The following is a 27,306-nucleotide window of genomic DNA, read 5'->3' as shown; positions in this document are numbered from 1 at the left end:
TCAAGGTAACCACCATCATATCTGTGTCGAAGAAGTCATTACCATCCTGCTTCAATGAATACCGCCCTGTAGTGCTGACTTCCACCGTCATGAAGTGCTTTGAGTGGCTAGTCATGAAGCAAATCACATCCACCCTCCCCCCTCCCTGGATCCGTTTCAGTTTGCATATCGAGCGAAGCAGTCCACCGAGGATGCAATCTCCTCTGCTCTCCACCCAGCCCTCACTCACCTGGACACTAAAAACCCTTATGTTAGGATGCTATTCATATACTTTAGTTCAGCGTTCAACACCATCATCCCCCAGCAGCTGGTTTGTAAACTAACAAACCTGGGCCTCAGCCCCTTTCTCTGCAACTGGCTGTTGGACATCCTCACTGCCAGACTCCAATCTGTACGGGTCGGCAACAACACATCAGGCACCATCACACTGAGTACGGGGGCCCCCCAAGGATGTGTGCTCAGCCCCCTGCTCTTCACCCTGCTGACCCATGACTGCACACCCACCCACAGCTCCAACCACTTCATCACATTTGCGGATGACATAACTATGGTGTGTCTCATCAGCAACAACGACGAAACCCACTACAGGAGGGAGGTGAACCAGCTGGCCACGTGGTGCATAGATTACAATCTCTTTCTCAAAATTGGAAACGTCACACAGGCACAGGCAAGTATTCTGTAACTTATTATCCTCAGAATGTATGTGTTTAAATGTACAATAATGTTGGGCTGCAACAACTAATCGATAAAATTGATAAAAATCGTTTGCTAAAAAAGTTGGCTACGAATTCAGTTATCGATGTGTTGGGTCTATGTTGTTACTCTCCTTGTCACTCGAAAAAAAAATGGCGGAAGCGTAGAGAAGCACGGTCCGACTATAATTGCTTTTGGACAAAATGCCTAACTTGGAAAAAGCGAAAAAGATGGCTGTTTGGCAGGTTATATTTAGCTGACAGAAATGCAAAGGATGAGAAAACCCCATCCATGTACAAGTCATTAATCGAAACAAGACCATTAGTTGCCCAAATGTGGAAGGAGGGGTCAGAGCAGGATGGAGAGAACAAGTGATTGTTCAAGAGCGGTGCGAGCGTTGAAGCCCTGTGTAGGCCAAGTTATTTTCTGAATTGGAGCCAGATTTTAATGGTACTAGTGACCACTGGGAAGTTGAGAGCAAAGGATAGAGTGCAAGGAACCAGAGGAGGAGGAAGTCTCAGTATGAACCCAGGGTGGGCAGGAGTCTTGAGATTTGCAGCCAGCCCAATAGAGGAGTCTATATTACTATATTACAGGCCCATTAGTAGTAGCGGAAGTTTGGGATTAATAGAATATAGAATATATCTTTATTTGTCATCGAACAAAAGTACAACAAAATTTCCTTGGCAACTCTCACTGCAGTAAAAAATAGACACAATAAATAAATAACAGTGCTAAAAGCAGAGGTAGTGGCGATGACAGTGCATCGAGATAAAATTCTGTGTGTGTGTGTGTGTGTGTGTGTGTGTGTGTGTGTGTGTGTGTGTGTGTGTGTGTGTGTGTGTGTGTGTGTGTGTGTGTGTGTGTGTGTGTGTGTGTGTGTGTGTGTGTGTGTGTGTGTGTGTGTGTGTGTGTGTGTGTGTGTGTGTGTGTGTGTGTGTGTGTGTGTGTGTGTGTCGTGCGTGCGTGCGTGCGTGCGTGCGTGCGTGCGTTCTCAGTTGTTGTCAGGGGCGGCGGGTACTGTAGGCTAGGGAAGGCTAAGCCTTCCCAAATATTTTTGTCACTGCATCCTGGTAAAATTTAAATATAATGTATGTCTTTGACTCTTTGACATTAGCGCTGCTATGCAGCCACCGGACGACGCGCAGTTGCACGCGCAGGCATCTTTGTATTAAGCGGGCTTCGCTGTCGGATCGTGATGTGATTGGCCAACCTCTGTGGCCAATCACATCGCGATCCGACAGCGAAGCCCGCTAATTTCAAATGAAAAATTAGCTACTGCATAGTATAGTGTAGTCGAAACAGGTGGTCGAAAATGGATATACAGACTTTTTTCAAGGAAAACATTCAAACTAATCCCGATGCCACAACAAACACCTGCCAAGATAAGGTTACAACTAAGCCGGGCAGTGCCTGGGGCAAGCCGGGAATCGCGGCAGGAGGCAAGCCGGGATCGGCGGGACGCGAGCCGGGAGCCGAGCCGGGAGTGGCGGGAGCCGAGCCGGGAGCCTAGCCGGGAGTGGCGTGAGCCGAGACGGGAGGCAAGCCATGAGCCGAGCCGCGAGCCGGGAGCGGCGGGAGGCAAGCTGGGACGCTTACAGCATTGAGCGACACAAGGTGGGCTTGTAGGTGGAAAAACGTGTCTCCTGTAAAAGACTCTATGAAGGCCCTGATCTCCACCTTATCCGAACTGTCGGTGCCACCTTATCACAGATTTGTTGAGGCGTCTGGTCTGTTAAATGCTGTGAGAAGTGCAGATTTCTGCGTGAGTCTGATTATTTTCCATCAGTTACTCAGCATGTCAGGTGCATGTCGCACACAAGGCACTTCAAGGGAAAGAGACAACCCTGTCTAAGGCTGCAAGTGTCATTGAGTCCATGATGAAATGCTTTGAAAACATGAGGGCAACAAGTCAAAAGTGGGAGGACATCTGGATTGAAATCCAAGCATTCTGTCAGTCAGTTGGCGTATGCATTGAAGACAACGACGAGAGACCGCGCAAGAGGCCTGTCAAACAACCGTCTGTTCTTGACTGTGCATTTGTTACCAGCACCCTTGGCCAAAGAGATTACCAAACAAGCACAGACAAAAACAGCTTGAAAAAGAAATGGGCAATTCAGCTCTACTATCCTGTGCTGGATACACTTCTATGTGAGTGTTCAACACAGTTTTCACCGCAGTCAATGGCCATTGCAGAAAGTGTGGATGCAATGTTTAAATGTGACTTCAGAGGAGCAGAGAGCCTTCTCAGCCAATACGCAAGCCTCCTCTCCATCAACCCAAAACGTGCACTGACTGAGACGACAAAAATCCCAAGCGTATTGGTTGATAATATAAAAAAGGAACTTGCCACTGGACATTATCCTAACTTCAAAAAGCTGTTCTGCCTGGCTCTCTCGTTACCCGTTGGCACAGCAACATGTGAGAGATCGTTCTCAGCAATGCGGCGTATCCGAAACTGGCTCAGAACAACGATGCATCAGGAGAGGTTGACAACCCTGAGCCTGCTTCACATTGAGAGCAACCTCACAGAGAAAATCAAAGCAGAGGACATTATTGACGCCTATGATGCCAAGGCGAAGTGTCGCATATTGCTCCATTAAGGTAGGTAGGACAATGTTATAAGCTGCCAAATATTGATATTGACACTGTTTATTGTTTAAAAAAGTTAATGTTACAAATAAATAAATACATGGACAGATACAAGGAATAAAGCAGCAACCTCTACTGATAAACAATAAAATTAAAAGCTTATACGGCACTGGGCAGGGGTAGACATTAAGGGTAAAAATCTTTTTTCATTATCAATGGCCCCACATTGTAACGTTGTACTTGTAACAACGACAACCGCCTCACAATACGCTATGTTGTAGCGTTAATAAACGAAACAATTACGTTTAGTAGTTTAGCCTTCCCAAACCTGAGCTTCACGCGCCGCCTATGGTTGTTGTAATGTGCTCTAAGGTTTGGACAGGGATGGGAGTGATGGACAGCTCTGGGACAGAAGCTGTTCCTCAGTCTGTTGGTGTGTGATTTTATTGTCCTGAACCGTTTGCCAGATGGAAGTGAGTCAAACAGTGAGTGTGCGGGGTGTGTGGTGTCTCTGATGATGCTGCTGGCCTTTTTCCTCAGTCGATTTGTATAGATGCTGTCGAGGTGTTGGAGCTCAGTACCGACGATGCCACCCGTTAAAGATCCTTTCGCTCTGCAGCTGTGCAGCTGGCGTACCACACAGTGATGCAGCTCGTCAGGATGCTCTCGATGGTGGAACGGTAGAAGTTTACCAGCAGTGTCTGTTGTAGTCTGGCCTTTTTCAGTTTCCAGAGGAAGAAAAGTCGTTGCTGTTCCTTTTTCACCAGGTTTGAGGTGTTGGAGGTCCATGTCAGATGGTTCGACATGCTGACTCCAAGGAACTTGAGGTCCTCCACGCTCTCCACTGCTTCTCCATGTATATGGAGGGGGAGGTGGACTTCCTTTCTTGTTCTCCTGAAGTCAATGATGAGCTCCTTGGTTTTAGAGGTGTTAAGGACCAGGTTGTTGTCCCTGCACAATTCAAACAGATGTTCCATCTCCTCATTATCTGAAATAACCCTGACTACTGTGGTGTCATCTGCAAATGTAATTATGGTGTTGGAGGTGTTGATGGGGGTGTAGTCATGGTTGAAAAGTGTGAAGAGCATAGGGCTAAGCACACAGCCTTGGTGGGTTCCGGTGTTTAGGATAAGGGTGGATGATGTGTGCTTACCGATTCTGATTTGTCGTGGTCGATTTGAAAGAAAGTGGTGATAGACCACCTTCTGACTTGGGGAGCTGAAGAATAGATCTTTTAAGACGAGCTGGCTTGTCATTCCAGAGGAACGCATTAAATTGTCTGTCGAAACTGGTGAAGAAGGATTTATTGATACAAATAGGAATATGTTGGAAGAGATATAATAATTTTGCAGAATAACCATTTTGATAAGATTAACACGTCCCACAAGGGACAAGTGGAGGGAGTCCCACCTAGCTAAGTCCGATTTGCATTCACCCAATAGTGGTTGGACTTTTTTGCAAAACAAATCCTTAAAGAGCAACTTGCAGGTTAGAGACACCAGTGAATAAATGTGTAGGAAAATTATGAATACACTAGATTTTCCAGAAAATATACAGAAATATACACTACAGTGACATCTAGCGTCGTTTTAGTAAGACATTTTCACTTCCGCATAAAAAAGCCTCCGCACGTGACCTCCCGCGTGTGACGTGACATGGGGGAGAGTGGCCGGTCTAACGTATGAATAAACATGGATCACAATGCTAGTTTTGACACAGAAGAGGTTGAAAATATATATTTGAATGCATATGATTATAATTATGAGCCTGCTATGCGTCCAAGAGATCAGGAGCAGCCAAGGATTAGAAAAAATAACGGCCATCGGAGAGAAATGGAGCTTTGGTGTGTGGAGAACCAATGGAGAACAGAGCAGCTGTCTTGGTGAGTTACCGGCGTTAGCTAAAGTTAATGTTAGCTAACGTCAGTCACATCACAACATTGTAAAGTTAGCAATCATATATAATGCTATAACTAAAGTAGTATTGATAATATAGTAACGTTACTGGCAGGACTGTTGATACTGATCCATAACAGAAACTAATGCGCAAGTATCAGCCGTATCTCGCGTTACCTAATGCAACTCCACACTACGTCTTACGGTGCTGTGTATCGGAGGGGAGACGCGAGATAAAGCTGATACTTGACGATCTGGCGGAGAAAGGTTGTGGAGCCTCCGTTGATATGCCGTTGTAAATGGCTTGATGGAAAGCAGGTGTGTAGTCAGGAGGGTGCACAGCTGATTGCAGCATGAGTGGAGGTTGAGCCAGGAGCCAGGAGTGACAGCCACCACGCCCACACAAACAACACAGACAGGGGGAAACAAACACAAAGTAGACGGCTGGAGCAGTACAGCCATCACAGCTTTACCTAATGCAACTCCACACTACGTCTTACGGTGCTATGTACCAGAGGGGAGAGAGAGAGAGCAGCGAAGGGGGGGAGAGAGAGAGAGCAACGAAGGGGGGGAGAGAGATGTAATACGGTTTCCTGCTAAAGCTGTGGAGAGTATGTGCTGCAGGGAGGTGGATGCACAACGCACCCAGGAACGAAAGCTAGCTTCGGTCCTTTTCCCGTGAAGGAAACTGTGGACTCGATGCCCTGACAGGCTGGAGTTTGTGCAACCTGCCCAAACTCCAGCTCACCATGATTACAAATGGTGAAATGCAATGTAAAATTACCGAAAAAATACCAGCTCACTAAATCACAACCACTCAAACCAACTACAAACTACTACCGCGGATTGGGCAGAGAACGAGTCAGAGAAAGTTGCTCCCCCATGTGACGTAATATGACCCGTTTGACGTATGACGTTAAAAAAAAAGCAGTTTTTAGTAGCAGAGCTCAAAACGGCTCATTTTCCTCTGAATTCCTGCCCTTATGTCTTGTAAAACATATCAAATCCTGCATTAACATTTTTAATTGTAATTTTCAAGCAAGGTTGAGCATAAATGTAGTAAAAAAAAAAACCTGCAAGTTGCTCTTTAAAGGATCTGGGGATGTACACCCACAAGTATTTAAATCCATCTGACGCTGTCTTAAAGCCTAAATTTACCGGGCTGCATCTGACCCCAGGCCGGTCGCATATTGCTCCATTAAGGTAGGTAGGACAATGTTATAAGCTGCCAAATATTGATATTGACACTGTTTATTGTTTAAAAAAGTTAATGTTAAAAATAAATAAATACATGGACAGATACAAGGAATAAAGCAGCAACCTCTACTGATAAACAATAAAATAAAAAGCTTATACGGCACTGGGCAGGGGTAGACATTAAGGGGTAGACATTGTAACGTTGTACTTGTAACAACGACAACCGCTTCACAATACGCTATGTTGTAGCGTTAATAAACGAAACAATTACATTTAGTAGTTTAGCCTTCCCAAACCTGAGCCTCACGCGCCGCCTATGGTTGTTGTAATGTGCTCTGAGGTTTGGACAGGGATGGGAGTGATGGACAGCTCTGGGACAGAAGCTGTTCCTCAGTCTGTTGGTGTGTGATTTTATTGTCCTGAACCGTTTGCCAGATGGAAGTGAGTCAAACAGTGAGTGTGCGGGGTGTTATTTAAAGTATTTAAATCCATCTGACGCTGTCTTAAAGCCTAAACTTACCGGGCTGCATCTGACCCCAGGCCGGTCCCACTTCCGCCCGCTGTTTGCCTCTTTCTTCAGGACGCCACCACCCGCTCATCGATCAGTAAGGCAAAATGCGATCCGTATACTTTAGGGTTATGCTCATTTTAAGTTATTGAATTTAGGTTAGATTAGGGTTTAATACTCCCAAAATACTTCCCTGCATCTTTCTGCTGTTAAAGATTGTTTCAACTATACTTTTCAGTATTTGCCAACCATCTGATTTACTGTCCATATATATTGTGTAACCTTCCATTCATACATTTATCAATCATATTAATAATGGGATACTTATGTTATTATTTAGTGTTGTATATTGTTAGTCGTTAATAAATGTTTCATTTATAAAGAACCAGTTTATGTGTTTTTGTGTGTGAAGTAAATCAGCCTCTGTTCACTGAGCTTCGACTCCGACTTTCAGATTATCAGACTACAATAATTGATTATGCTATCCTATTTTCTCTCTTGACAGAGAGTGGTGCCCCAACCTTGGTAAACGTTATAGTAGTAAGTTCCTCGTTGGGGATTAAGAACAAAATTATTGACATATTTTCTTCTTTCTTTTCATATATACTCAACCTGTCTGCTAATCCTTAAGGTAGTGGTTTTCAAACTGTGGGGCGGGGCCCGGGAAGAAATTGTAAACAAACGCTGCTCGAAAAAATTGAGAAGTTTTTAACACGGCCGTCAGTTAAAAGAAAAGTGGATGAGTCTACAACAAGCCCTGCAGCAACTAAGCCCTAATCAAGAAAGTATGACTCATCATACATCTCCCTTGGCTTCACATCTAACGTGGTAGGTGGGGAGGAACGACCAGTGTGTGTCCTCTGTCTCAAAACCTTTGCAGTAGCGAGCATGAAACCAAACAAGATGAAACGTCACTTGGAGACCACACCCCAATGATGTGAACAAGCCCCTCGGTTTCTTTCAGAGAAAACTACAAGAATATCGTGGTCAGCAGATCTGCTTTCTTAAAACATCATCTGTCACATCTAATGCTCACCTTGCCTCCTATAAAGTGGCCTATCGTATCGCCCAGTCTAAAAAACCACACACCATCGCTGAGAAGCTCATACTCCCTTGCGCTATAGATATGGTTTCAACTTTAATTGACGATGCAACTGCACAAAAACTCAAAGCCATCCCCTTGTCCGACAACACTATTGCTAGACGCATTGATGAAATCTCAGAAGACATGAAAGAGCAGCTTGCTGAGAAAGTAAAAGACAAACACTTTGCGCTCCAGGTAGACGAGGCTACAGACAGTAACAAGGACTGTCTGTTAATTGCGTATGTCAGATAGGTGGATACAGATGAGCTGAGCGAGGATTTGCTATTTTGCGACTATGCCCGAAATAGAGCAACAGCTGATGAACTGTTCAAAATAATCGACACCTGTCTGAGTGAAGCCTAAATGAAATGGGAGGACTGTGTGGGGATCTGCCAAGACGGTGATCGGGCTATGACAGGAACACGGGGAGGGCTACAGGCGCTCATCAAGCGCGTTGCACCGAGAGCAGTGTGGACGCACTGTATAATACACAGAGAGACACTCGCGTCAAAGCAGCTGAGTCCGGAGCTTAATGCCGTTTTGTCCGGTGTTATAACCACCGTCAATTACATCAAAACAAGACCACTGAAAGCTCGCCTTTTTTCCGCATTGTGCAAGGGGATGGGCTCCGAGTACACAGCTGTTCTTTTTCACAGCGAGTCCCGATGGCTCTCTCACGGAAATGTGCTGTGCTGGCGCTTAAAGATGAGATCAGAATCTTCTTGGAGGAGGAGGGGAACGATCTTGCCAGCAAGTTTAATGATGTACACTTCCTCATGAAACTGGCCTACCTAAGCGACATGTTTGTGAAGCTAAATGAATTGAATCTGCAGTTGCAGGGCAACAATACATACCTTCCACACCTGGCAGACAAGATACAATCCTTCACACGGAAACTGGACATGTGGGACAGGAGACTAGAACGTGGGGATATCGACTCATTTGAGAATCTCAAGGCATTCCTCGAGACCAATGAGCTGCAGAACACAGCGTTCCCATGTATGAGAGATCACATCTCAGCCCTGAAAGTCAGCTTCCATAAATACTTCTCTGTGGATGACAGTGCCAAATACGACTGGATTAGAGATCCATTTGTTGCAACACCACCTACCACGTTCAGCACTGCAGAAGAGGAACAGTACATTGAAATGACTTCAGATTCAACCATGAGGCTGCTGTTCAAATCCAAGACCATGGCTGGGTTTTGGGTTGGAGTGGAGAAGGAGTACCCTCTCATTGGTCAGAGAGCTTTGAGCATACTGCTGCCTTTTGCCATATCCTACTTGTGTGAGACAGGCTTTTCTGCTGTTGCTGCCATCAATACCAAATACAGATCAAAGCTGAACATTGAGAATGAACTGAGAGTGGCGGTCTCAAAACAACAGCCCCGGTTTGAGAAGATCTGCGAGGGAAAGCAAGCAAGCACAAGTCATTGATAGGCTATGTGTGGAATAGGAATTGTATAGTGATGTGATCGTTTGCAACCTGCAGTAGAAATAGTAGTTCAGTGTTCATTCATATATTTTCCTTAAAGAAATTTGAATGAAAAAATCTATTTTTCACTTTTGTTCATGTGTAATCCCTAATAAAATATTAAATGATAGTTGGATCTTTGTATCCTCTTATTATTAGCAAAGAAAATGTAATGTTTTTACAACAATATACCATTAATCCTACCAATATAGATGGGAACCGGGTTGGGGGGTCCCGAAAATATTTACCCAAGGGAGTCCCGACTGAAAATGTTTGGGAACCACTGCTTTAAAGGGGACCTATCATGCAAAATGCACTCTTGTACATCTTTTATACATGAATATGTGTCCCTGGTGTTTCAGGGAACTCACCAAGTGTCAGAAAACACAACCCTCTCTCTTTTCCTCTATACCCAAATCTCTTAAAAAAAAAGGGGCTGTAACGGATCTGATACAGACTGATACAGATTTGAATTATTTTCTACTTCACAAAAGGGGTGCTCCGCTTAGTGGTCAACTCTCCACCTATCAGGGGAATGTGGAGTTGGGCCACGGCCAGCCATTGCCGCTCAAAAGCGCTGGAGACGCTGTAGTACATATGCCAGGCCTGTAAGTGGCGCTGTAGTCTGCCACAAAAGCAGCGAAGAAGACTTCCAGCGCATGGTTGCCATGTTTGCCATGGTTGCCCTTCTGTTTATTCTCCTCTGTGGCTCTTTTTCTCCCACCCCGAGGTAAGCGTTTGCGCCTACTGCTTTAAAACAAATGAATAATGACTCTATATAATCATATGTAAGGGATAATGTGCAGCGACGTGGTCATTATGGGGAAAAGAGCACCGACAGGCTGATCAGGAGCTGATCTAGATTGGCATGAAGGTGTTATTTTCCCCATAATGACCAAGTCGCTGCACATTATCCCGCTTATCACACGGCCACATTCTCAACAAAGTAACGACATGACTCCCAATATTAATTTAAATGCTTTTATGGATTTAGAAAATGATTTTATTGATTTAAAAAATAGTTGTATTGATTTAAATTGACATGCATCCACTAAGAAAAATAGTCCGTTGTTACTGTTTGAACTAACGTAGCAACGACAGGAACTGCTTCGATAATGGTTTTGAGGAGCTTTTTGATTACAGATTTGAAAACATCGTTGATTGCTTTAAAAGTAGCACAATTCATTATGTCAAACCTTGGAAAGTATCTAGATATCCCTGCCCTAATGCCAAATTAACTGGCAACTGAATATGTGTCGCCGTTTGATGTCTATGTCTGGACCGCTGCGTAAAAAGGAGGGTTTCTGCTCCATTACTTCTCTTCTTACTTCTATAAGAATAAAACACGGAGGACGGAGATCTCTTTTTGTCCCCCTCCTCTCCCCGCTGCAGCCCAGCAGCTGATCTCAAAGCTGATTCTGTGAGCTGCAGCTGACCACGCCCCCCTGCAGGAGAGGGGAGCGTGGTCAGCTGCAGCTCAGAGAATCAGCCCCCTGCAAAAACAGCGCTGGAAAGAGCGAAATGAGGCATGGCTAAAATGCAGGATCTGTTTGGTATTTTGAAAAGAAAACGATATTTATATACTTTATATAGGTATGGCCCTATCAATCAATCAATCAATCAATCAATGTTTATTTATATAGCCCAATATCACAAATGTTACATTTGTCTCAGTGGACTTCACAGTGTGTACAGAATATCAGTATGACAATACGACACCCTCTGTCCTTTGACCCTCACATCGTACAAGGAAAAACTTCCAGAGAAAACCCACAGTTTAAAGGGAAAAATGGGAGAAACCTCAGGGAGAGCAACAGAGGAGGGATCCCTCTCCCAGGACGGACAGACGTGCAATAGATGCCGTATGTAAATCGAAAAGATAATACATTTACAACATAGGTAGTCCAAATGTTTGGACATGCATGTGTCTATAATAAGAAGATGAATCCACTGATGTCAGCAATCTTGTGGGAGCCATCAGGGAAGCAACAATATATTGTTACTTCCATATTCAACAATATATTGTTGAAATATAGCATGATATGTCCCCTTTAAAGCCCCTGTCACACTGTACCGAAATTGACACCCGATGGACACACGAATATAGAATTGTGAATTTCGAACGAAGATGGCCCCGAACCACACACGAAGGCAACATTTACATTACATTTAAGACATACAACTTCAACGAAAGTAACAAAAATGATTATGTTAAAGTACTATGATACTGTGCTGATATTTTCAGACTTTGTTCTTTACTTTATCCGTCTTTATATGTAGAAGATATTAAGTTTTCTCCGTAATGTTGTTTCCATAGCAACAACAACTTCCTGTCAACTCGCCTTCAAAGTAATATATTATATCCTTTTCAGTTTCACAGAAAATTGGGTTATTTAGATAACATGTTTACATGATTTTGTTGTGCAATAAAACAACCCGATGGACATACGATAAAGGAAATGTTCAAATTCAGCTCTGATCGTAATAACATCGGGACATTCGTGAGGGCATCTTAAGCCATCGTATGACTGCCGGTGGAGTTTCTTAGGCTCCGGCAGCAACTTTGTGAGCGGTGGCAAAATCTTTGGCATGCCAAAAAATTGCCGAAGGACCTTGCGAAGGTTCATTTTCGTGTTGAATTTGTGTGTCAATTTTGCCCTTCGTAAGGCCATCGTGAGTGCATCTTGTTCTCATCGGTGCCATCGGGCATTCGCCCCGATCAGAGTGAGGGCGAATGCCCGATGGCACCGATGATAACAAGATGCCCTCACGATTTGACAAGATGCCCTCACGAGTGCCTTACGAAGTTGCCGCTCACGAAGTTGCTGCCGGAGCCTGAGAAAGTCCACCGGCGGTCATACGATGGCTTAAGATGCCCTCACGAATGGCCCGATGTTGTTACGATAAGAGCCGAATTTGAACATTTCCTTTATCGTGTGTCCATCGGGTGTCAATTTCGGGACAGTGTGACAGGGGCTAAAGGCATTCAACCGCGAGGCGTCTTTAAGTGGTCTTTACAGTGGAAGTCAAGTCACTCTTTTTCTGATTGTCCAAAGGTATGAAAGTGTAAAGTTTATGCAAGTGCTCTAAGAAATTCTTTAAAATAAATGAAAAATGTAACGTTAATAGCATATACACTACAGCAGGGGTAGCCAACGCGGTGCCCGCAGGCGAAAGCGTTCTAAAAATAGCGCTAGTCATCGCTGAATAAATAAATAACTTTTTCCTTACATGAATACAGAAAATACCAATGTTTGTTTTTTAAAATAAGACACACAAAATCTGAAGTTGTGTATCATTTTAAAGGATTGAAACAGTGACTGTGGACTTTAGAGTCTTCGGGGGCGTCTCCTCTCCTCCCCTCTCTGTGAGCTAAAGCTTCTGCTGCTGGGGGGCGCATGCTGGAGGATTTCCTTCCCGTGTATAGATTGTTTTCAGGATCGGTAAATTAAATCCAACATTCAGAGTGCATTTTCGACTTCGGATCACTTTTCTGGGAGAAATGTTTCAAACTTGTGAACTCTGCACCGAAGTGTTTCTGTTGATTCAGTCTCCGTGTCAGCAGAGTATCTGCCGTCAGAACAAAGTGAACATGTCTGTCCGAGGCAAACCCTCACCTTTTAAATTTCGCTGTTCATATTGTCCTCCGCTGTCATTTTCCGTGTCTTTTTGCTTTATTTTTCTCTCAGAGTAACAGAATGTTTACAATTAAAGAAATCTCTGTCATAAATCACGAGGGCATATGAGATCCACGCTAGCACAAGTCAAGCAGCCGCGGACGCATATTATTTTTGCGAGCGAGCACTAAAACGGCACTGTAAAAGAGTACGGATATAAAAAAAATGTGCAGTTTGTAGACGGCCCCGAAGCACTCCTCTCCCTCTTCCAGCTGCAGATTGTGACCAATTCTTGAAGTTTAGCTCGGATGACGGCGCGTATCGAACTGTTCTGATAAAAACAACTCTGTAGCTCGTTGTCTACCTTGCTATGATTGTAAAGTCATGTTGTTTGTATTTTTACAACGTTATGTTCATGAGTTATTGATCCGCAAAATTCGAATCCGTCAATAACTCAGCTCAGAGTATGCTTTGCGACGTGCATGTCCCCTTTCTCTGAGTGTTCTCTTGAGGTGTCTTTCACTTATGTGAAACCCGTGCCTATTGCCAAGCACTGATGTTATATCTTCATATTTAAGGCTAAGCTCAAAGTAAAATCGATGAACCGCTCCATTGTTGTGGTTTCTTGCCGAACTGACCAGGAAGTACATTGAGCTAAATGAAAAGTTAACATTTTTTTTTTCAATTACATTTTTTTTTCCTTCTCCATGTCCCCTAGGGCAGTGGTCCCCAACCCCCGGGCCCCGGACCGGTACCGGTCCGTGGGTCGTTAAGTACCGGGCCGCACAGAAAGAATAAATAACTTTCATTATTTCCGTTTTATTTATTATTCGAGTCTGAACAATCTTTTATTTTGAAAAATTCTCCGAATTCTCCCCGTTACATCCGTCTATGACTCACGTGACCCACTCTTGACACCGCTTGACCTATGCGATTGACACATGTCAATATTGTGGTCACGTGATACATTAACGGTTAGCGCTAATATTAAATATTAACGGTCGCGCTAACTCACAAGCTAGAAACTCACAAGCTAGAAAGATGAGTAAAAAACAGACGTCTTTGGAAAGTTTCTTTGCAAAGGGGAAAAGGGCCAGTGAGGAGACAGAAGAAGAGCCTATACCCACCAAGAAAAAGAAAGCTGCATTTAACAGACAGTACCAGGAGACCTACTTAAAATATGGATTTATCGCTACAGGTGATTCCCACGCACCAAGCCCGCTGTGCATAATATGTGGTGACCGGCTCTCCAATGAGGCAATGAAGCCTTCAAAACTGCTTCGCCACTTAGAGACTAAGCACCCTGCTTTAAAAAACAAGCCTTTGGAGTACTTTGAAAGAAAAAAGCAGGAACAAGAAGGACAGAAGCAATTACTGAGGGCCTCTGCAACAACAAATGCAAGTGCACTGAGAGCATCCTACTTGGTGGCTAACCGAATAGCTAAGGCTAAAAAACCATTCACGATTGGTGAAGAATTGATTCTTCCGGCTACTAAAGACATTTGCGGTGAACTTTTGGGGGAGGCTGCGGTTAAAAAGATAGCACAGGTCCCTCTGTCAGCTAGCACCGTCACGCGGCGCATCGAGGAAATAGCAGAGGACATTGAGACACAGTTGTTGGAGAGGATTAATACATCACCGTGGTACGCACTGCAGGTTGACGAGTCAACAGATGTGGACAACAGGGCAATACTGCTTGTTTATGTGCGATACCTTTATCAGGAGGATGTGCATGAGGATGTGTTGTGTGCACTATCGTTGACAACCAAAACCACAGCCGCAGAACTATTTAAGACGCTGGATAATTACGTATCAGGAAAACTTAAATGGTCTTTTTGTGTCGGCATATGCACAGACGGAGCTGCTGCCATGACCGGACGGCTGTCTGGTTTAACTACTCGGATTAAGGAGGTTGCACCTGAATGTGAATCTACACATTGTGTCATACACAGAGAGATGCTGGCGAGCCGAAAAATGCCACCGGAACTTCACAGCGTATTGAATGATGTTTTTAAAGTTATCAACCACATCAAAGCACACGCACTTAACTCACGCCTATTCGAGCAACTTTGTGAGGAGATGAACGCGGAGCACAGACGCCTTCTGTTATACACAGAAATAAGATGGTTATCCCGAGGGAGATCGCTGGCCAGAGTGTATGAATTACGAGAGCCGCTGCAAAGATTTCTCTTAGAAAAAAAGTCACCGCTGGCAGCACATTTCAGTGATGAGGAGTGGGTCGCAAAACTGGCTTACTTGTGCGACATATTTAGCCAGCTCAATGAACTCAATCTGTCTCTTCAGGGGAAAATGACAACAGTCTTCAAGTTGGCAGATAAAGTAGCTGCATTTAAAGCCAAACTGGATTTGTGGAGACGACGTGTGAACAGAGGCATATTTGACATGTTTCAAACATTGGCGGGGATTTTGGAGGAGACTCAGCCGGAGCAGTCATTCTCCCAGCTGGTGCACGATCACCTGTCTTCGCTTTCAAAAGAGTTCGAGCGCTACTTCCCAACCGCAAAAGACCCACGAACTGAAAAGGAATGGATCCGCGACCCATTTGTCAACAAACCGGGCGAATCCAGCATGTCCGCGCAAGAAGAAGATCAGCTGCTGGAGATCGCAAATGACGGCGGCCTGAAAAGGATGTTCGAGACATCAACTCTGCCGGTATTCTGGATAAAAGTCATGGCAGAATACCCCGAGATTGCCACAGCAGCTCTGAAAACCCTGTTGCCATTTCCGACATCATATCTGTGTGAAGCGGGGTTTTCTGCAGTCACAGCAACCAAAACAAAATCACGAAATAGACTGGACATAAGCAACACACTCCGGGTGTCTTTGTCTCCCATCACCCCGAGATGGGACCGTCTCATTGCAGAGAAACAAGCTCAGGGCTCTCATTAATTTAGCGTTATGGTGAGTTGTATTTTTCATGAACTTCATATGTTTTATGTTGTATTTTGAAGGTATGTTTAAGTGTTACCAAAGCGACCAGAGAGCGCGAGGCAGAGAGGTTGTTATTGTTATTATTATGTTATTATTATTGTTGTTGGTGGATGTCAGGAGGACGCAAAAAAAAAAAAATGTCAGGAGGACGCTGCTAATAAAGTTACATACAAGTACACAGTGGATTCAGGCTTTTTATTATTATATTTACAAAATACCATGGTCTTGTCATTTTATTTTGTTGTATTTATCCGCCACACCTTAAAGGCCGGTCCGTGAAAATTTGTCTGACATTAAGCCGGTCCGTGGCGCAAAAAAGGTTGGGGACCGCTGCCCTAGGGGGCTCCGTACGAGAGCAATATTGAAGCCTGCAAGAGGAAAAACATGCCCACATTTTGAGGGCTTTAATTGTTTTTATTGTTTGTTTTCTCCTGCTAAAGCGAGCCCTTCTCCATTTAAGGGAGTAATGTGAAGTGTTTGTTCAGTTTCATTTGAGATTGTGAGTGCGTGTGATGGCTTTGAGGTTGCTAAATAAAGGGCAATAGAAAGTTTGAACACTTTGTCAGTTTGTGTGTGTTTTGTTTTTCAATTAAGGATTTAATAATTCACTTTGATTATACCATGAACACCACAGAGGAATGATAGTTTACTTTAAGATAAGCCTTTTATTGTCTCCCGCATCACACCACAAGGGCAACTTAGGAGTCCAGCATCAAGTGGACTAATCTAGCAGAGACAATAAGTACCAAATATGAATAAAATTGAAATTATAATACACAATGTAATCGAAAATCGATATAATTTCTATCAAATAGTTTAATATGCATAATCGTAAGCCTATAGTGCAGTTATATATATATATATATATATATATATATATATATATATATATATATATATATATATATATATATATATATAAAATATTGGGACAGAGCTTATAGTCCATAGTGGAAACATATCGCTTTCACCAGCAGTGTCAGTACGGTTTTATTTTGTAATTCTTAGCATGCATTTCCTGTCCTCAGAGTTGAGGTGTCCTGAGATTGGCTCCTGCAGGCAGGCTCTCGTGGGTCAAGCAGATACAATGATAACTACTGTATGTTAAACCATGGTTTTCTATATGCATCGTTGAAAGTGGTTTTTTTTTTTTACGTAACTCCTTGTCGTCAGCCATTCTTCTTCGTGGCTCTCCTGCTCCGATATCACTCTTCTACTGAAAACACCAATCGTAAAATAAGAGGGGTGTAACTAATTAGATTTGGTTTTACTGGGACACGGTACGCCCACTTCCTGTCAAAAATAAAATGTCTCTGTGAGTGAGCAGGACAAAGGGTGTTTCTCAATGTCGAGGACGCTTCCTTGGTAGGACATGTCCTCCGAGTCAGGTCCTTCAGAAGCGAGGCAAGAATCCTTCCTAGCCTCAGAAAGCGAAGAATGGTGGAACAGGCTAACAGGTGTGCAGGTGTGCGTCATATGTGAGGCCCCGCCTTAAATGGAGCGCGATTTCCGCCAAATATTTGGAAATTGGTCCGTGCGCAAAGCATTGTGGGGATTTTAAGACCGTGGAGGATACACATGTGCAGCCTCAAAATTTCCCGCAACAAAGGACGCCGGCCTCTGTAGAATTCCAAGTATCCTGGACATTGGAACAGTCCTTGGGCGGGACTCGATGACGTAGCATCCTTGAAATAGTGGCTCTGGAGGAGCCTTCCTCGACATTGAGAAACACCCAAAGTTTTGCGAGCAGAAAAGCTCCCAGAGAGCGCAGGAAATGCTTGCGAGAGCGCAGGAGACCTCGCGCAAGAGCAGTAGAGCAAAGAGAGCTCCTGTAGTTACTAAGCATGCTCAAGGCATGTTTCTCCCCTTGCAGGCTTCAATATTGCTCTTGCGCGGGTGCCGTTTTATTGCTCGCGAAAATAATATGCGTCCGCGGCTGCTTGACTTGTGCTCGCGTGAATTTAATATACCCTCGTGATTTATGAAAGAGATTTGCCGCCATAGAGGATCTCCCCAGACCCCCTACAGGGGTTTGGTTTATCTTTTTTCTCAACTGGTGAGTTTGCAGGTATGTGTGTCAGTCATACTTGCCAACGCTCCCGATTTTTGCGGGAGACTCACGATTTCACTGCCCTCTCCCGGTTTCCTCCCGGGGTCATATTTCTCCCGCATTTCTGCCGATTTCTGACAAAATCAGATTTACTCAGGACTGTTTCCACTCTGACTTTAATACAGCTACACCATTGTTTGGGTTCCATGGTAGCGCGTCTCTTTAGTAGCGCGCGCAACTGAAAGTCTGAGAGGGTGAGGCAGATAGTCACAGAAAATTGAACAAGAATCGAAAACTCTACCCTCTGCTCACTCCTTTCCTGTAAAATACAGGTCCAGCCCACACATATGCTCCATCAAGGATGGTGCTACAGGCCGCAAGGCAGTGCACTTAAAACTACAATAAGCATGTTAATGTTAATTAACGGTTTTGAAATGCAAAAAACAGGCGTGTGCAAGGCTCCTAAAAAAGAGGAGATTATTGGCTTCCTCAATCATTTCCCCCCCACCACATATAATGGTTCCTGCGACAATAGTCTGTATTCTGACTGTAAAGGTGTTACTTACAAATAGGGAAATTACTGTGTACAACATGTAAAGTCAATGGGAAACAGTAATAAGTAAAAATCATTTTCTTATATGTAGCCTATTCAATGCATAATATTCATTATTTAAAGGGAAACTGCAAATGTATATTCTTCAGAAACAAGTAGCCCTCCAGAGAGTTCGTTATCATTCAGGAAGCTCTCAGTCTGGTTGTCAGGTTTGTGACCCCTGCACTACAATGATAGTGACAGTGAAGACAACAGCCCCTAATATACCCTGATTTGGTAGCAGCAGTCTGTGTTCACATGGTGCGTTCAGGTACAGAGTTGTATTTAGGTCAGCTACAGGCAACTCCTTAAACACAAAGACGCCCCACTATGTAGAGTTCACATGTATATATTTCAAATCAGTCCAAAAGTGACAAGGAGTCAACAGAGTTGCAAAAAACATAAAAAATGCAATAATTTTAAGTTTGTATAACATATGTGTATGGAAGTAAGGAAGTGGAATCCAGTGAACTAAAAACATTTGTCATTTGAAACTGAACTGTATGTTTTTTGTTGTCTCCCACTAGAGCTACAAGCTAGCTGTGGAACTGAAACCGGATCAGTCCCAGGCCTGGATGAACATGGGGGGGATTCAGCACATCAAGGTAGCAAGTCAAAACACATTAATGTTGTTTCATACTGTGGTAGAGGAAGAACATTTCTAAAAATGTCTCGGCTTACAAGATGAAGGTTATTCATAATCTCTGTATGTAACGCAGCAAGGATCGTCCAGTGTATCCTAAGATAAATATAAAACAATATAATGGAAGCATTGAAGCTTCTTTCCTTTAATCTAGCGATCTGAACAGATCTTATCATGGCTACCATTTAAATACTTTTTTGCTCCTAAATCCATAAATACTAAAGGAAAAAAGGTTTTGTAGGGGGGGAAATATGGCATCAGATGTGTATCTATTTATATATTGCTTTATCTAAATATTATTTATAAACATTCCTAGTATGTTTGTGATTTGGATCGATCAGGGGCTAATAAGCCATAATAACAGTAACAGTTTTAAAAACGTAAAAAATATGTGCTTTAGTACTAAGTTCGGTAACTCTTTATTTTAAGGTACACAAATTAACCATCAACTAGTTGTTAATTAACATGCATGTTAGTAGTATATTGGCTCTTTATTATTCTCTATAAATAAAGAACTACGGCAGATATGTAATATTTAATGCAGCCGAACTGTGTATTACAATGCCGTTATGTGATGACTTCCAAAGAGAAAAGCAAGCACACTCGGAATAAAGTATTATTTTCTTCTTTTTTTTATAAATGTTTTTCGGATTTCATATCGCATAAACACCATATCCCAACGTGCATTGCGGTTAAACAATCCAATCACTGAGCTTAAACCATAGCTGAGGATCTTGGGTAATCAGTTCAGTGGCTGTGTATCTGTTTCCGGTTATTTTATTTTGGAATTCAGTTCCTGACGGACGGCAAAAAAGCCAGAGATTATAGAATTAATCAAATAAATAAAAACAAGGATACATTTTTGTTATTATTCAGTAAATAACAGTGTTTTATTTAGAAAATAATAACAAATTAGAAGGAAAAAAATATTTTAAAAATACAGATTTCAGTATTCTGAGACGCTGAGCCCCATTTATTTTCCTCACTGATGGCAAAAAACGATTCAAAACAATAATCGTGGCTTGATATTGAGTAAGAACCATAGACTGTATATATAAAGAACATGTTTTTATGAAGCACACAGCTTCCGGTCTTCCAAGACCCGACAGGACAAAAAGACGTGTTGCAGGCACGAAAAACACTACCAATAAATGGTAAATGGTAAATGGACTGTACTTATATAGCGCTTTATCCAGTCTTTAAGATCCCTCAAAGCGCTTTACATACTACATGTCATTCCCCCATTCAAACCCATTCATACAGAGCAGTGTACCTTGCTCTAGGACCTAACATTCACACACATTCACACACCGTTGGCCATGCCATCGGGAGCAACTCAGGGTTAAGTATCTTGCCCAAGGATACATCGACATGTTGACTGCATGGGCTGGGATCGAACCCACAACCTTCTGGTTAAAAGACGACCACACTCCCTCACAGCCACAGTCCAATAGAAATGCATTGCTTTTAAAATCGTTCGGTGTGACACGAAAAAAAGGGGAAAATCTGGCTCTCAAAAGAGTTTAATCTATGTTCACACAGAGACAGTACAACACATAGAGAGAACAGTACACCTATTGTGTAAGTACATACAAGCAGGTCACACAGTATGATCACAAATACATAACGGTGGGTTACGTATTGTAACCCTTGTTATATAAGCACAGGCGGAGCCCTCTATTGGACTCTATGGGTACTACCTTATCATGCAAGCATTCAACTACTGAGATTTCTATAGACGTAGCCGGCCCTGGGGCGGGCCTACCTGAATGCGCGCGCATCTCACCTCCGTATAAAAGGAGGCCTCGCCTCCTGACCATCATCCTACACCTCTCTTCAGCGAGCGGTATAGGACAGACGGTGCCCCTGAGTAGAGGGCTCCGCCTGTGCTTATATAACAAGAGTTACAATACGTAACCCACCGTTATATCTCTCACAGGCTCCGCCCTCTACTGGACTCTATGGGTACAGTGGGCGGAGTCCCGATGTATACACGCACTGTCGTCCAGCACACACCGTTCCGCCTCACTCTCCCTGACCGGCTTTAGCAGCCGCTGCGCCTCACTCACCTCTCCCTGAACTACGTCACCCCGCAACCCTCCAGGGGCCCGGAGAAAACGTAAGTGCATTTACGCCCGGGGAGGGGGTCAGATGCCCACTGACCCACAGCCCCTCCGCTCTTCACCAGTCCTGTGTTGCCCCAGCAAGCACAGACGCTGAGAAAGAGCCAGACATATCCAAGAGATAAAACTTTATGAATGGGCCTGGCGTTGACCAAGACCCATAACCACAGCCTCTCCGCTGTGGCCCACATTCATCTGTGTCATCTCTGAGTGCCAAGGAGCCCCGACGCGATCCTGTGCTTCTAGGATGACTGCCAGACGTTCTTGCCTCACTCTCCCCAGGAGAGGGAGAATGAGACACAGCGGTGGAAAGGCGTATAGCAGCTTCCTTGGCCATGGCACGTGTGCAAACGCGTCCACCCCCAAGGGCGGGTCGTCACTTAGGGCCATGGAGAACCAAAGGGCACAGTGGCTGTTGCGCCGGCTGGCGAACAGACCCACTTCCGCTCTCCTGAACTGAGTCCAGACCTGCTTCACCACCTCCGGGTGAAGCGTCCATTCGCCTGGCAGGGGGTCGCCCCTCGACTTGAGGTCGGCCCCCCTGTTCTCCATTTCCGGGATATGGAGGGCTCTCAGAGATAACACCACCTCTGAAGCCCATAACCACAGCCTCTCCTCTGTGGCCAACAAGGCGGCAGAGTGGACTCCGCCCTGCCTGTTGATATAAGCCACTGTGGTGCTGTTGTCGCTCCTGACCAATACATGTCTCCCTTGAATTAGGGGCATGAAATGCTGGAGGACTAACACTACCGCTCGTAGCTCTAGGAAGTTGCTTTGTCGTGTCTCTGTTAGAGACCAGCGCCCACCTATAGCCCTCTTCAGGCAGGTCCCTCCCCATCCTGTTCTGGATGCGTCCGTGAACACTGTGATGTAGGAGGTTACCCGTCCCAGTGAAGACCCCCTCCGGAGGTGACCAGGGGACCCCCAGAACCAGAGGTTGCCCTCCACTGAGGGGGGGATGGTCACTAGCCGCCGTTTGTGCCTCTTGGGATCCAAACGCAGGTTGGAGAACCACCTCTGCAGGCGGCGCATATGCAGTAACCCCAGCGGGACCACAATGTGAGCAGCCGCAATGAGACCCATAGTCTGTATGACATTTAAAGCTGTCACTGTCGCCCCCTGTCACAGCCTGTGAACCGCCCGGAGAAGGGACGCACTTCTGCTCTCTGACAGGGTGGTGCGTAGCGCGCCTGCATCGAGCACCACTCCCAAATACAACGCCTGTTGGTGAGGTATGGGGGTGCTCTTTTTCCAAATGATCGCAAAGCCTAATTTGGTTAGGTGTGTGATCAATTGTGCTGTGCAAAGCATTGCCTGTTCCCTGGACCCGGCCATGAGGTCGTCTAGGTAAAAGAAAAACTCTCATGCTGTGGGTGCGCAGCGGTTGAAACGCAGTGGCCACACATTTGAACGTGCGTGGGGATAGGGAGTAGCCGAATGGTAATCTGTTGTACTCGTAGGCTATCCCCTGTAAGGCAAAAACGCAGATACTTTCTGTGCTCCTAAGCAATTTCCACATGAAAGTATGCGTCTTTCAGGTCGATGGTGGTCAACCAATCGCCCGGTTTGCACTAGCCCCATTAGCTGTTTTATAGTTAACATGCGGAATTTTCTGCAGGTAATGTAGTGATTCAGGCTGCTGAGATCTAGAATAGGTCTGAATTCCCCTGGAAAACCAGGAAGAACATGGAATAAAGGCCCCCTTTTCCCTGTGCTGAGGATGCACGACAGACACCGCCTGTTTTTGCACCAGAGCCTGAATCTCTGCTGAGAGGAAACCCATCTCCTCCTGGGATGACAGATGTACCTCTCGCATGCCTTTGAATGGAGATGGGATGCTGCAAAACCGGAGTGAATAACCCTGTTTCAGTGTCCTGTCCATCCACTTTGTAACACACAGCTGAGTTTCCATTCCCCATAACATTGTGTTAGGGGACAAGCTCTCAGCTGTGGGGCCCCAGCTATGAAGCTGTGATACTCTCTGGTGACCAGTTCCGCCGCAAAAACCCCTGTGAAGGGAAGTTTTGCCCATGGAAGGTCGACACAGAAAGGGACGATTTTTTACTGAGGTCCCTGAACGCACCGCTGCCGCTCTTGTGTGAGCGCGCGCTCCACCAAAATGCTGTTTTCACCTCTACAGCAAACTGCATTAATTGGAGTCTTTACTCTAGGCGTAGTGTGTTCCCTGACAGTAAGACGCCGGCCATAATTCCCCTGTACCCGCATAGCGCTCCGATAGAACTTCCTGCGATGTATCACTCTCATCTGCGCATGCCCACTAGCTACCTCCTTCACAGGAGCTACACTGCGGCAGCGAGTGGGGAATTTGTACGGTCAACTTTGTGTGTGAGTGTAGAATTTGTGGCCAGGGCATGTCGGCCAGGTCCGTGGCTCAAGGAGTGCTGAGTCCACTTTTCTTCTCTTTCCCTATTCACGTCTTTGCTCAGGGTTCACTTCCGCTCGCTGAAGAGAAAGGGATGACAGTCAGGAGGCGAGGCCTCCTTTTATACGGTGAGATGCGCGCGCATTCAGGTAGGCCTGCCCCGGGGCTGGCTACGTCTATAGAAATCTCAGTAGGTGAATGCTTGCATGATAAGGTAGTACCCATAGAGTTCAGTAGATGGCGGAGCCTGTGAGAGATATAACATCTGTTAAAAATCTGTTTTTATTCAAAAGTACAGGCTGCTATGTGTTCTCAGCCTTGGAGAAACTTGACATGTTTTGGTATGTGTCTGAACCTCTCTTTAGTGGTTCATTAATAAAACAGATATTTCAACGTGTGCCTACTTTGTTCATGTACTGTTGAGGTTAATTTCAGTAGTTGTGTGCTATAATGTATTTACAAAGTGTGAAGAGGAGGCAACTTTAGAATAGGGAACATGTTCAGGTCAATTAGAATCAAACTACTAGCTTATTGGTTATGAACAAGACTTCACTTTAAAATAGGGAATATGTTCTTAGATATAAATACCTAATTTTGAGTTATTTAGACACAATTAACACTTATAGTTTAATGTCTTGTTACATAAGAATAGGTCATATTTATTAAGTGTTATTATGGGAGAATTACTATTCTTGTGGTACTACTGCCTTATTAGGCCCATATTGAGCAGAGCATATTAAGACCCAAACTCATGTACAACAACTTCCTTAATTGCAATAAGTAAGCACTAATTAGAGGGTTATTGAGGAAAAACTCTCAATTAATGGCGTATTAGTTGTAGAATATGGTCATGTAGAGTAAGGCATTAATAAGTGTTTTATAATGACTAATAAAGAGCCAATATACTGCTAATATGCATGTTAATTAACAACTAGTTGATAGTTAATTTGTGTACCTTAATATAAAGTGTTACCCTAAGTTCTATCATTTAACATTCATGAAGGGAACTGTCATGCAACAAATGGACTTTAAAACAGTCCCAATGTGATCTCAACTTCTGACTCTGGTCAGCACTCAGGCTGAAAATGTTGATGTATGAGAGAGTTGGTTCTGGACCCAAAACATATTATTGAACACACAGTTCCTGTTTGTAATTGGTTTATTGTTTTGTGTTTGCAGGGAGACTATGCAGCTGCCAGGATGTATTACCAGCGGGCCCTGCTGCTCAGCCCCGGCTCCAAACTCCTGAAGGAAAACCTGGCCAAGCTGGACCGGCTTGAGAGGAAAGTGACAGGGGGGTCGTAGTTTACCACAGGCCCCCACATGCAACCATCCTGGGCTCAAGTCAGCGGAGAGGGCCCAGCAAGCCCTCTGGAGTCCAGACACCAGCCACAGGCTGGTTACAAAGACAACAGGCCTGAAAGCAGAGGAGCAAAGGACTCTTCAGGTGCTGCAGAGAGAGACAGAGGAGCCACAGTCAGGAAGCTTTCCTCGTGGGAGCAGAGGGGAACCACGGCTGAAGACCACTGGAGCTCCATGTGATCTGCATCAGCTTTACTTCAAAAGCCCCATCTGCTTGTGTGATTTATTATTTAGCTTTATGCAAAGGAATTTCCTTTATGGAACCTAATCACAGATTGAACCTCATTCTGTTAGAATGTTTTACGAAACTACATTAGTACAGTGAAAGTGTGAGGGAAACATTTTTTATTATGAAGGTTATGAGCATGGGAACAAAAATAATTTCTCTCAAAGCCCCACTTTGTAACTTTCAGAACTGTCACAAGCAGGGTTTGGAAAGCTTCCTGTATACTCTTCTTTATAAGTAGTTCACCAAAGATACAACTGAAAGCTCCGGAAATCTATTAAGTGGAACTTTGAGTTTAGTTTATTGTGCTGCACATGAAGAAAATGGGTTGACAAGATTAACTGTAAACCCACTGTAATCACTGTACTCTCTGAATGATATCAATGAGTACAAAGTAACTAAAAACAAAAGAGGTAAAGATCTCAGATTATATGAAAAATTGAATAAGATTCATACCAGCTGCTTTCTTTTTAGACATGAACTGAACTAGGTTCAAATTACCTCTACTTCCAGAACAAGCTACAGGTTAGACCTGGATAGATATGTGTTGGTTCTGGTTAAGGTTAGGATAAGTCTCCAGGAAATGCATGTAAATCAATGTAATGTCCCCTGAAGTTGTGTGTGTGTGTGTGTGTGTGTGTGTGTGTGTGTGTGTGTGTGTGTGTGTGTGTGTGTGTGTGTGTGTGTGTGTGTGTGTGTGTGTGTGTGTGTGTGTGTGTGTGTGTGTGTGTGTGTGTGTGTGTGTGTGTGTGTGTGTGTGTGTGTGTGTGTGTGTGTGTGTGTGTGTGTGTGTGTGTGTGTGTGGACTGTCACTGAACACTTCTGTTTGGTCGCTTTTTGTTGTTCTGTTGACAGTGGTTTTGATTGTAAATGGATTTTGTTGTTGAAAGACTATAGGATGAAAATGAAGTGAAGTGCAATGACTGACATGCACCAGGAAAATAAAGTGAATGTTACTGAATACATTTACAAATGACTGAATTTGTTTAGGCTCCACACACTCCACTAGACTCTACTTAGCAGGTTTTCCTAGTTTTCCCAGAACCTCCACCCTTCTCCCACAGGAGGTTGGATCAGACCTTGGAAGCCGACAGTAACTCTTTCCACCTGTTTACAATCCCAGATGTTAACATGTTCGTTTGAATAGTTATTCTACAGGTCGAGAAAAATACAAGTCGTAAAAAAACACTTTTCATGAATGTATAGATACAATTATAAATGTATTAAATAAGAACATCTCAAAGTTAACACTTGAATGAATAGATGAATACATAGTTCCAACTGCCGATAGGAGAGGAGGATGGCGTGGTTTGTTTGCCGCTTCTCAACCGCTGTCATACTTTCAGTTCGTGTTTGAACATATTTGATCTGATTTTTCTTTATACATCGGTCTGTAGGCCGTTGTAATGAGCAGGGGCGTCGCCTGGACCTGGAAACATTCGGGGCTCAGCCCACAGTGGCGGCGCTACAGACGAATTGTCTACTGCAAGACTCCCCACACGCACATACACAATTGCGCCATCTGGTGTCACAAACGTGTGCCTGCATTAGCTTTGTTACGGCAATGGATTGTGGGAGATTCTCATAGCACGTGAGGATCCCTTGAGGGTAAGGTGCCTGTATTATCTCGGTGGACAAAATGTATGTTTTTATTTTATAAGGACAATAACGTACTGTTGTGTTTGTTTAGTTTACTGTCAATTGTTTAACGCTCACTGTCACAGTAATATGTTTAGTGTGATTGGCTATTTGTTTTATATGATTTATCAACGAGATCATCAATAGCTAATCTGAGCAACAGAACCCAGCTCACGTGTCCTTTTATGCTGTCCATTGAAATGCAGGTATGTAAATGGTAAATGGACTGTACTTATATAGCGCTTTATCCAGTCTTTAAGACCCCTCAAAGCGCTTTA

At 44.1% G+C, this 27,306-nt stretch overlaps 1 protein-coding gene across 1 annotated transcript in view; it reads left to right on the top strand.

Moving 5' to 3' along the window:
* The window catches only part of tmtc1 (transmembrane O-mannosyltransferase targeting cadherins 1), a 185,113-nt gene extending 158,762 nt beyond the window's left edge, over nt 1–26,351 (top strand). The window contains exons 18-19 of the mRNA XM_079654937.1: nt 19,181–19,258; nt 24,982–26,351. Coding sequence (XP_079511063.1) covers nt 19,181–19,258; nt 24,982–25,107 — 204 coding nt within the window. The 3' untranslated portion in view covers nt 25,108–26,351. The remainder of the gene's footprint in view (nt 1–19,180; nt 19,259–24,981) is intronic.
* Nucleotides 26,352–27,306: the final 955 nt, after the last annotated feature.

This window comes from Notothenia rossii (genome assembly GCF_949606895.1).
Source record: "Notothenia rossii genome assembly, chromosome: 10".
Taxonomy (NCBI): domain Eukaryota; kingdom Metazoa; phylum Chordata; class Actinopteri; order Perciformes; family Nototheniidae; genus Notothenia; species Notothenia rossii.
The sequence above is the reverse complement of the archived record's forward strand: the minus strand, read 5'-3'. Positions and strand labels throughout refer to the sequence as shown.